Source organism: Gadus macrocephalus, chromosome 12 (assembly GCF_031168955.1).
Source record: "Gadus macrocephalus chromosome 12, ASM3116895v1".
NCBI classification, from domain to species: Eukaryota; Metazoa; Chordata; class Actinopteri; order Gadiformes; family Gadidae; genus Gadus; species Gadus macrocephalus.
Window position 1 is genome coordinate 24,213,501 of NC_082393.1, and position 11,529 is coordinate 24,225,029.

The 11,529-nt window shown below is 47.0% G+C and overlaps 1 protein-coding gene across 1 annotated transcript; it reads left to right on the forward strand.

Annotated features, from left to right (window-relative positions):
• Positions 1 to 253: 253 nt before the first annotated feature.
• Positions 254 to 10,916, forward strand: ncanb (neurocan b). The gene is made up of 3 exons (XM_060068141.1): positions 254 to 355; positions 9,993 to 10,219; positions 10,727 to 10,916. The coding sequence occupies exons 1-3, from the start codon at positions 256 to 258 to the stop codon at positions 10,898 to 10,900; spliced, it is 501 nt and encodes a 166-aa protein (XP_059924124.1). The 5' UTR covers positions 254 to 255; the 3' UTR covers positions 10,901 to 10,916.
• The last annotated feature ends 613 nt before the right edge of the window (positions 10,917 to 11,529 follow it).

Sequence of the window (11,529 nt, forward strand, 5' to 3'; positions counted from 1 at the left end):
ATTATTTATAAAAAAAATAGCAATATTGGAAGGTTGTTATCTTGCGAAAGCCCGCTTTTTTATCTGCAATCCATTAAACATATATTAGCTCGCGTAATCATGTAAAACAGAACTAATCTGTGAGATCTTTTACCAAACAACTTTATAGCAAACACATTTAATGAAATGCCAACTCAACCAGACACTGCAATAACAAGTCGATATATATATAAATATACAAATATATTCTGTCTGTCTCTCTTTCCCCAGGTCAGAATGCCGGCCATGCAGGGTACGCTGTCTCTGCGTGGACTGCAGGTCTTAAGGGCTCTGGTTCTGCCGGTCTTGTGGGCCCTGGTTCTGCCCATAGTTTGTGGTGAGTATTTTACACAGTTTACAAAAGTTACACCGATACATATATTTCTGGGATTACACAAGCACGCTCCCCTCAGGGAAGATTCAACGGTGGGTTTCTAAATTCTGGACGGGGGAAATAAAGCGCCCCGTCCGCGGTGGAGTCGTTTCGCTGACTCTTCTCGCTAAAGCTTACAGGGAGTTCAGATAATGTGAAGGATCAGCAAAGGGTCACATCTTCCTCACTGCACTACCCTGCCCGCATATTGGAACTGTGGCTGTGAATGTGTATGGAAATATTAGCTTCATGATAGGTGGGGACGGTTCTCATGGGTGGTTGAGATGTGACAATGCTACCCTGTTCGGATGGTAGTGTGTTGTCCATGAGATGCTACAGGCTTCTGGTTGAGTGGCATACCGTTCTGACTTTGAATCCGTTATTATTATTCTCGCTGAGGGATTTGATTTTGATGGAGACATACACCAGGTTCCACTAGAATTTAAATCAATAAATCTAAAAAGATCAATTCAAAATATATCTTCTGTGTGGGGGGCACAATTGTATGAATTCCATTGTAGTGCATTAGCATGACTTTACATCCGTCAGAAGTCCTCCCAGTCTGTTTCCTTCACCCTTTTCTTCCATACTGTTGGTCTCAAGTTTCTTTCAATTATAGCCCAGGACCCCACGGGTTCCAGCTTTAAAGCTAACCGGTTCTAGCGGCTAGCTCTACTACCCCGCAGCTAGCCAGAGCGTCTGCTGTCAGTCCCTATCCAAATATTTGCCAGCTGCATTTATTCAGCAGGATGTTGGCTGTGTCCCCATCATTGGCAGCCGAACACACACTTTCCATACAGCGTAACAGAACCGGTGGCCCGGTCGATCCTTACCTGACGCTGTGTCCATGGCGACCGGAACAAACAAAAGGTACTGGCACCGGACGGCGAATCGGCAAGGTCATCCAAGATCCACCGACTCCATCCACCGCCAGATTCATGAGTACATTAACGAGGGGCAAATATTGGAATGGGACACCAGACACTTTGCTGGCAGCTAGCGAAGCAGAGTGAGCCGCTAGCACTGTCGCCAAAGAGCTAGCAGTCGTTCTAACTTCAGTTTTTTTTTTCATGTGATAAAGATGGCCGTCTCTTGATCTTGCCATCGTGCTACTAGATACTTTGCAGGCTGTTTTTAGGTTTATTTTTTTATTGTTTTGTCGTTTGTTTGCTTTTGTTGTCTCTGTTCACTTTGGATTTATCAGATTATCTTCGCTTGTCTGAGATTGTAGAACTGGAGGATTTAGTCGCTTCTGTGTGTGTTACGCTTTCTCGTGTGTTTGCCTGTTAAAAAGCTGCAGATTTATAATTGGAATATATGGATTATTTTTCTTTTGTCGCTTGAAATCGACGGAAAAAGTATTCAGGGAATTGTGTTTCAAGGGAAGGTGGTTGGCCAGAAAGCCCCTAGATACTTACTTTCATTCGTTCAATTGTCCGCAAAAATGTCCACTCTCGCTCACATTCACTCGCACACTAACTTTTACAAAGAGTTTGCACACAAAGTTGGCAGACCTGCGCCGCTTAGCTGCAAAACGGCTTATTCTTTTAGACCTTGTTACAAGATTACACAATTTAAGGGGAGGCGAAACGATGACACATTTATGGAAGAGGATGAAAAACAAATCTCAGATCTCCAAAGCGAGCTCATCCGTTCTTGACTATTTCAAAGGGAGCGTTTTTTTAATATTGGTTATCCTTATATATTTATATACACAAAGAGAGAGGGAAGTGAGCGCTTCGTTACATCACTTCAGAGGCGAGAAAACACTTTGATTAATCGGAGAAGGGAACTGAGCTGAGAGGGTGCGGTAGTTTATGCCCTCATTGTGTGGGAGCTTGTCCCAAATTTAAGAAGACTTAATATTTTACATTTGCTTTTACATACTAGTGCCTATTCTCTGGCTCTACAAAAAATATTTGGCATAGTTGAATGTTCCACAGGGATTACCCCTGGTGGGAAAGCAATGCAAGCAATATAGATGTATTTTTGAGTGCATATCTCGGTTACCCAACTTGTTTCATCTTATATACGCAGACAGTTATTTTACAGCAAAGTACAGTCACATACTCTCAATGACGTCCTCTTTGCTCCATGTGTGTGTGTGTGTGTGTGTGTGTGTGTGTGTCGGTATGTGGGCTTGCACACATCCTTGGGCGTGTGCATTTTGACACACGCACACGCACGTACGTACACACACACACACACACACACACACACACACACACACACATACATGCAAACAAACAAACAAACAAACAGACACGGACATACTCTGAATTACATATAGAACAATAGCATAACACAAAACACACTTATGCACTGCATGTAATGGATGGTCATGCTAATATAAAAGTCCAGCGTAGAGCTGAGCCGTCCTCATGTATGCCACGTACTATATCCCTTGATACACTCGATTTCCCCTAATAATGCACCATGTAAACACGACACACGCCACCCTCGGTGTCCATCTACGGGCCGTACATCATAACACTGTGTGCCTCTTCTTCAACAGGGGAATTATTACTTTTGATCATCGGGCCCCGTCCCTAGCACTCTGTGTCTCTTCGGGTTCCTCTCCTTCCGACGAGTGGACACGGTGGATGGGAGCTTGAGGGCTTTCACAGAGAGTAAGGAGGTGGTGGTGGCGGTGGCGGGTGGCGGTGGTGGCGGCGGCGGTGGTGGTGGTGGTGTTGGCGGCGGTGGTGGTGGTGGATGTGGTGGTGGGGGAGGGCACCAAAGCTCACCCGTGACATTTAGTTTGACAGCCGGAGTTTGCTGGAAGGGACTGAGGGCGCAGCGTGTCCTGTGTTTGGGTTTGAAATAATCCCTGCGTGTCGCGTCAGCATGTCAGCTTGTGCATTCGTCAGGGCACTCCTCAACATCGCTGCCTGCTTTGTGTCAATGCGTGTGCGTGTGTTTGTGTGTGTGTGTGCGCATGCATGTGAGTGTTTGAAGCGTGCTGCACGAGAGAAAGGTGCAGCTCGGGTTAGTACTGTACCTGTGCCCCACGTGGGGCAATATTAAGTTATTGTGATGGCATATGTGTTTCTTTAGACCCGCTCCTGTTGGAGCTTTGCCTCAGCTTAGCTTAGCTGATGTTAGCTTGGCTTGGCTTAGCGCTGTGGTCGTGGAAGCCAGAGAGATAGCATGCATCCAGGGATTGGTTCTGAGAAGGATGTTTAAATTTCAATGGCAAGAGAGGATAAGGAGCAGGAAATGAGCGGAGTAATTTTGGGATACGGAGGAAGGAAATAACGCCTGAAGGGAGAGGGAGGAGCAGGTGAGGTGAAGCTTTGGGGGAGAGGGGAGCGCGGAGGGGCTGAGAGGAAGGGGGAGGAGAGGCGAGGGAGGGGGAGAGAGGAGGGGTAGAGGTGGGAGGGGAGAAGAGGAGTGGGGGGAGAGGGAAGGATGACTGGATAGAGGGGAGGGGGAGCAGGAGAGGAGAGGTGAGGGGAGAGAGGAAAGGGGGGGAAGTGGAGGGGAGAGAGGAAATGAGAGGGGAGAAGAGGAAAGAAGGGAGAGGAGAGGAGGAGATTAAAGGCTGAGGAGAAGGTGGTCATGGAGAGAGTCTCTCATGCGAGATAATGCCAGCATGGGAATGTCAATCATAAACCCTGCATGGGACCTGCCTTTGGTAGCCCCGCTGTGCCCGTGTAGCCGCCGAATTAGATCACACATACACAACAGGGCTGTACCTCTGCATAAACACATCCAAGGACAGATACAGGAAGGTTTATGCATGCATATTTGCATACCAGTCTACCTATCTGTCAATCTACCTCCCACTCTATCTCCATATTTCCACCCATGTATATTTCTGAAGGGCTTTTTTCTCAGCTTTTTATGAAATGAAAAGATTTTGGCATTGCCCAACGTAGGCAAACAACAAGATTATTCGACACACAACATTATTCAGATGTCCTAACTACTGTCCTTAAAGTGTTTTACGAATATAAAACGAAACTGCCGACCACAGTAAAAAAGCTGCTCCCGCTGTTACTTATATGTTGTATTTTCAGACCGGCCTGGTGACAAGAATGCGGACAGAAATTGTATTTTGCTTGGGCATTCTCAAATGCTTGACTGTAGAGTAACTATTCCTCAAACGTTTTTGTCTTGGGTTTGAATTTTTACCAAACTTTTATTCTGTTTTTGCAGAACTGACCTCAAGTTCAGGACCCAATAGATAAACACAAAACTGAACTTATATATGTGTTCTTGACCTCTTGAAGGAACAAATCTGTGCTTGGCAGCAGTCAGATGTTAGTGGAGAGGAGCCACTGACCCAATCTGTCGGTCTGCTGTTCTATTCAGATTTATGATTGATTTATTTAGGTTGGAGTTCGATATGAATTAAGTTATATTTTGAATGGAGGCAGGGTAGATACTGGTGTGTGTGTGTGTGTGTGTGTGTGTGTGTGTGTGTGTGTGTGTGTGTGTGTGTGTGTGTGTGTGTGCGTGTGCGTACTTGTGCGTGTGTGCTCTTTCTGCATGAGAAAGATTATGGGCCGACAGATTTGGACATGCATCTTTATGTCACTCAATCAGTCTGTGTTCCTTTTTGCAGTTAAAAATAAATATTAAAGAAACGCTAGCACCACCCACACATCTGTCCATTTGCCGTGCGTAAGTGCCTCAGCAAAGCCCTTTCTCGGCTGTGTTTAATCATTCGAGAGCGTCTTTGAAAGCCGGGACAGATGGGCTGAATGTGACCATCGCATGGACGCCACAACCACCGCCACGTGAACTGGCAGGTAGAGAAACGAAATGGCTCACGTCTGCTCTGCATACTACACTGGACTCCTTCCATCACCCATCATGGGTTACATACGGCTGGACGTCCTAATGCTACGACAGGGGCACCGGGGAAGAAACTACAGCAGACAAGCCAGCTGTTCTCCATGTGTGTGAGCTCTGACTGACGCTTCGCCAAGTCGTCTCCTCAAACGTCGCTTCAGGGAGGGCTTAGCCACACCAGGGCACCACCGCTGTATAGTCTAGAGACGGGGGAAATAGATCCAGAGCGCTGAGTGACATTGAGTCTGGCTCCCGGGTCCTTGTGTCGGACGAGACGGCGACTCTCCTGTCTGTTAAGCGGGCGAGAGTGCGAGCGGTCGGACTCGGCACTAAACAGTCTGACGGAGAGCATGATGAAAAATGGCCCTGTGGTAACAACAAACAAAAGGAGGGTCTGGAAGGGGGTTACGCTTGTAGAAACATTTCCATCTAAATGCAGATTTAGCCGATCTGAACCACTAAGGGACCGTGGTCAATTCCATTCAGTCCCCTACCAGGGGGATACTGTTTTATTTTATTTTATTCCAAATGCATTCTACTTTAAACTGTGATTCACTTTGACTTGTCTTTGGTTGTGATTGTTATGATAAACTGCTGCAAATAGCAGCGCACGCCTAATTTTCAATTGTTCTCCAGCAACGGTACAAAAGGGAACCAAAGAGGCATAATTGTACACCTGCAAACGACAGAGAAAGACACAGGATGGATAGTGAATATGAGATTAGCATCGCAGCCGGATTGATTCATTTTGGCGCATTTGCCTCTCTACTGGCATCACCGGTAGCATTGTGGCATGCAGGGTACCAATTCTATTGCTCATGCAGGTGGAAATCCTGGTTGAACACATGCAATCACATTACGCATCATTGATGCAACGCGCTTGGAATACATTTAGTGGCATTAGTTTCTTCATTTTAGGTGTGTGTGTGTGTGTGTGTGTGTGTGTGTGTGTGTGTGTGTGTGTGTGTGTGTGTGTGTGTGTGTGTGTGTGTGTGTGTGTGTGTGTGTGTGTGTGTGTGTGTGTGTGTGTGTCCTCTGTGGATGAATCACAGAGGATAGGTGGTGCAGGGCCAGTTCCTCGTCACCGTGGTGTCAGAACATATGAGTGTATTTGCTCAAGAAGGAATGTGTGTCACCTTCCAAATCACCTGTCTGCTATCTCCAGTCGCAATGTTCTCAGGACTCATCTCTCTTCATGTCCCGTCACCTTCCAACCGACTCATTCCCCCCCCTCCACATTATTCACTTTGACCCGTAACGTTTCCATTTACTGCGTTCCATTTACTGGAAATGTACTGAGTATATTTCCGTCCCTCTTGCACCTTGGCAGCCCGTCGCTGTTCTGTATTGAAATCGATTGCATTTATTCATATTTCCACAATGACTTTCGCGTGTGTCAGCGAGGGTGCATACCGTTCCCTGCTGGAACTATCGGGTAAGGAATGTCCCAAAAAAGTGCTTTGCTCAACTTCTGCGTGCACGGCTATCAGAGAGAACACGGCGGCCGTGTCGACTCTTTTATAAAGACGGGGCCGTCTCAACATATTCTGCAGTGCGTTATGTAACGCACTGCCGGCCCTTCAATCCCAGGAAATGTCAAGTGCTCCACAACCAAAGCAGTTCTTTAAGGCCTTTAAATGCATTGAGGGCAATCAAACGAGGAGACTGCTTCCGTCAAATGAGATCTCAAAAACGATTGCTGAAAGAAGTTCATTGACTTTGTTTATAAAGTGTTTCCCGTTTCGCTTCGTCGGGTGAGGCTAAGGTTACGCGCTGCGCTCTGGGACGAAACATAACGTTGAACTAGCAACTATCCTTGCCTCCTCATACTTGGCCTCCTCATACTTGGCCTCCTCATACTTGGCCTCATACTCCTCATACTTGCCCTCATACTTGGGAAACATTTGTGGCAATGCTTTCAATATATTTTAAATATGTCTCCGGTAAAAACGTGTCGGACTTCCAACTTTCCCTTAACTTGACTTTACATATTGTCTTATACATCAAGATAATACGTATTTGTTCTGAGTCCTCTCCAGGATTATAATGGAAGAGTCCATGTAAGAAGAGTCCTCTTATTATGGTAGAGACCATGTTAGTAGAGTCCTCTCCAGGATCATAATGGAAGAGACCATGTTATTAGAGTCCTCTCCAGGTTCATAATGGAAGAGACCATGTTTATTGAGTCCTCTGCAGAATTATAATGGAAGGCTCCATGTTCGTAGAGTCCTCTCCAGGTTCATAATGGAAGAGACCATGTTCGTAGAGTCCTCTCCAGGATCATTACGGAAGAGACCATGTGATAAGAGTCCTCTCCAGGATCATAATGGAAGAGACCATGTTAGTAGAGTCCTCTCCAGGATTTTAATGGAAGGTTCCATGTTCGTAGAGTCCTCTCCAGGATTTTAATGGAAGAGACCATGTGAGAAGCAAGAGCCAGCAGACGAGGCAGGAAGCGAGGCATTATGGTGTAGGGGTAGTGGTGCTGGGGAGCGATGTCTGCAGGGTGAAGCCCAGAGGCATTAACTATGTGTTTGGTTTGGACGGTGTGGTTTGGAACGCAGGGCTGGTGTTAAGCTGTGATGACAGATTGCCTCACAACCAATAGTGTGTGTGTGTGTGTGTGTGTGTGTGTGTGTGTGTGTGTGTGTGTGTGTGTGTGTGTGTGTGTGTGTGTGTGTGTGTGTGTGTGTGTGTGTGTGTGTGTGTGTGTGTGTGTGTCCAAATGGAATGCATTCAATGTCCCATGAATAGTGAATGAGTAATAGTATGGTTTCACTCAGTAAGACTCATTAAGTACATTCCCCAATTAAGTGTTCCTATGAGCGCACTCACACACACACATCTTTCCTCTACTGAGTCATTTAATAACCATGAAAGATAATTGAATGAAAAAAAAAAAAAGGGTTGTAATTGCGAATCATGAATTTGTTTACTGGGCCTGAGTATCAAAGTATCAGATCTAAGGATTAAAAAACAACAAAATATGTATCCATATTATCAAGGAATATAATAATAAAGAAGAATACATTATGCCATGTTAACATATCTGAGACCTGGCTGTTGGTCATACAGAGAGAGAGAGAGGTTGGGTTGGATGGCGTTTGCACCTTGCCATGCAGGGTGTCAGTGATCAGTGAGGCCGCGGTTTCATTCCTCTGTCGGCCATTGAATTACCTCACCGCCAACGACAGAGAACGGCGAGACACCGAGCTCCACCCCCCTAGTGTTTAAACGTGACAACCAATCAGAGGGACACAGCAACACCTCCCGAAAAAGGTGCGCAGACACAGGAAAGTGACGTTAATGAAATGAAATTGATGGCTTTCCCCGGACCTGCAGTCTCCCTCCTGTGCCAATCGTTCTCTCTCTCTCTCTCTCTCTCTCTCTCTCTCTCTCTCTCTCTCTCTCTCTCTCTCTCTCTCTCTCTCTCTCTCTCTCTCTCTCTCTCTCTCTCTCTCTCTCTCTCTCTCTCTCTCTCTCTCTCCTCTCTCTCTCTCTCTCTCTCTCTCTCTCTCTCTCTCTCCAGTTGCCACGTTGTCAGGACTTTTTTTTCTTTGTCTTCCTCCCCATCCACCTCCCCATTTATTTAATTTACCCATAATAGCTAAACATTATATTTTGTATCTGTGGACCAAGCAGCAGAATAGATAGTAGCGGGCTTATTTCATACTTCTCCCATGCCACTGCTGAAATGCTATTTTTCTAACAGAGCTTGAGTGCTTTTTTTATTAACAAGGCCTTTTATTCAAGTTCCACCAAGAGAATGTGATAGAAACTTCTGGAGATCCCCAAGTGTATTATTTTCTCAGCGCTTCTCTCGCCATTTTGGTTGCACCCCCCCCCCCCCCCCCCCTCCTCCTTTGGCCTGTCTACCTGTGTCTCTCACAATCTCTCTGTTGTAGGATCTGAGAAGAAGGGATACGAGACACAGCGGGAAGACATAGAAAACGTCGGATAAATGCTGAAGGCTTTCCACTCCAACACACTCGCTGCTTAAAAACGCGATAGATATGAGAGGGCAATGGAGCTCTACGACTGAGCCGTGTGATGCAGACGGTACGAGTGGTTGATCAATGCTGCTTCTGCAGCGGATCTAACAACGATGCCGTATTTTGCTAAGGGATGATCGAGGGTGTTCATCTTTAACTCATTCAAACGATAATGAAAGTCCAGACACCGCCTACAGGAGATTACCTTCTCCGGTTAAACATTGATGATGGCCGAGGACCTCTGACCGGCTTGGAACGAGAACATCCCGGATCATTGACTGCATCAAGATGGATTGCGCTCAATTTCTATTCGGCTCCATTACCTCAAAATATTGGTATAAACGATCAATTAAGTGATTGTTCGAACAAAGACGGGAGGGTATTGATTCTGTAAAGCATATACAGAGTGGGATGTATGGCTTCCGAAAAGGCCTCTGCTATCTCCTCTCTCACCATTAAGTGGGTCTCTCTTTGTTCTAGTAACACTGTAATGGTGTGCCGGATCAATGATCAATAATCAATGAGATGAGTACAAGCCATGGCGCATTGCCTATTAACCCAAAAAACAGAGGGCCTGGAAGAGGGCTCACCAAAGTCTCGGGGATTGAAGAACACATTTCTCTGACAAGAACCAATTCACCCACACCCATTCACCTATAACGAGAAATGGCACGTCATGGATCTGAAACACCGGATGGAATCAAACTCGTTTTTTTGTTCTTTCTCATCTTTCATCACATCCCTTTTGACTGTATTATTCATTCTCCTCTCTCCTTTCTCCACGCCCTCTCCTCACCCCACCCCAACAGCCCATGCGGACACCATGGTGAACATGAGGAAGGTGACTCACCAGGCCGTCAGTGAGGAGCTCTCCCACACGGTGATGCTGCCCTGCCTCTTCACGCTGCGGAGCTCCGCGGGTCTGAGCGGCCACGAGCCGCCCAGGATCAAGTGGACCAAGGTGTGGGGGCCGCGGGGCTCCGACGGCCAGCAGAAGGAGCAGGCGGTCCTGGTTGCCAAGGACAACGTGGTGAAGGTGAGGGAAACGCAGGAGGGTCCACCAATCAGATCTCTCGCTGTTTTAACGGCATGTATTGGGAGCCGATAGACCGATGTGTTTTTCTGGTCTTTATTGTCATTCCGAGATGCCCTCACCCTTTTCTGTCTGACGTTTCTCTTAAATGGTAATGTATTTATATCGTACTTATCTAACCAGTGGCAACTCGAAGCGCTCTACAATATTGGCTAACATTCACCAATTCATGCACACATTCACCCATTCATGCACACATTCACACACCGACGGCGGTGTCAACCATGCAAGGTGACAGCCATTGGTCGGGAGCAGTCAGGGCGAGGTGCCTTGCTCAGGTACACCTCGACACGGGGATCGAACGAGCAACCTCCAGTTGCCAGCCCGCCGGCTCTACCTCCTGAGCCACATGCCTCATTTATTTCCTCCCGTCCTCACTTCTTCCTCCGTTTCCTCCTTTTCCTCACGATCGTCTCTTCTTCCCCCCGCATCCCCCCCTCCGTTCTCCAGGTGAAGAAGGCCTTCCAGGGTCGTGTCACCTTGCCGGGTTACCACGTCAACCGCTACAACGCCAGCCTGGCGCTGAAGGGCCTGCGGTCGAGTGGACTCTGGCCTGTACCGCTGCGAGGTAGTGGTGGGCATCAACGACGAGCAGGACACGGTGCCTCTGGAGGTCACAGGTGAGCACCGGACGCGCAGGTGGAGACGACGAGAGTCACGCCGCTGGACGATAACAAATGATCCTTGTTTTGTAGCGTGATTAGTGTTGGTAATGCCCCTCACTGTGCTGTTTGTACAATGCGACAAAACGGTAGCCGGTTGGATTCGGGTCAATTCTGGGTTTGGGAGGCTGAAGAGGGAAATATGGATATGCAGAAGAATTTCTGCAGCGGGGGGGTAGCCGCAAAGGGCCAATCGTGATTCAATTCTTCTTTAATAAACACAACATCATCGTATTGTCCCCTCATGTGGGCTTGCGTAACGAGCAATTAGACCTATGCCTGCCAAGCTGGCGTGTGGTAAATATAAACCCTTGCTTGTAACGTTGCACAAAGGGGCCTAGTTTTTGCTGTTGTAAATAATGATTCTGGTTAACACAAGCATTGTCCGGGGATGTTTGCTCTCTCTGTGTGTGTGTGTGTGTGTGTGTGTGTGTGTGTGTGTGTGTGTGTGTGTGTGTGTGTGTGTGTGTGTGTGTGTGTGTGTGTGTGTGTGGTGTGTGTGTGTGTGTGTGTGTGTGTGTGTGTGTGTGTGCAAGTTTATGTGTGTGCATTAATGACGCACTGCAAGGTATAAAGGTGAGCACATTCACT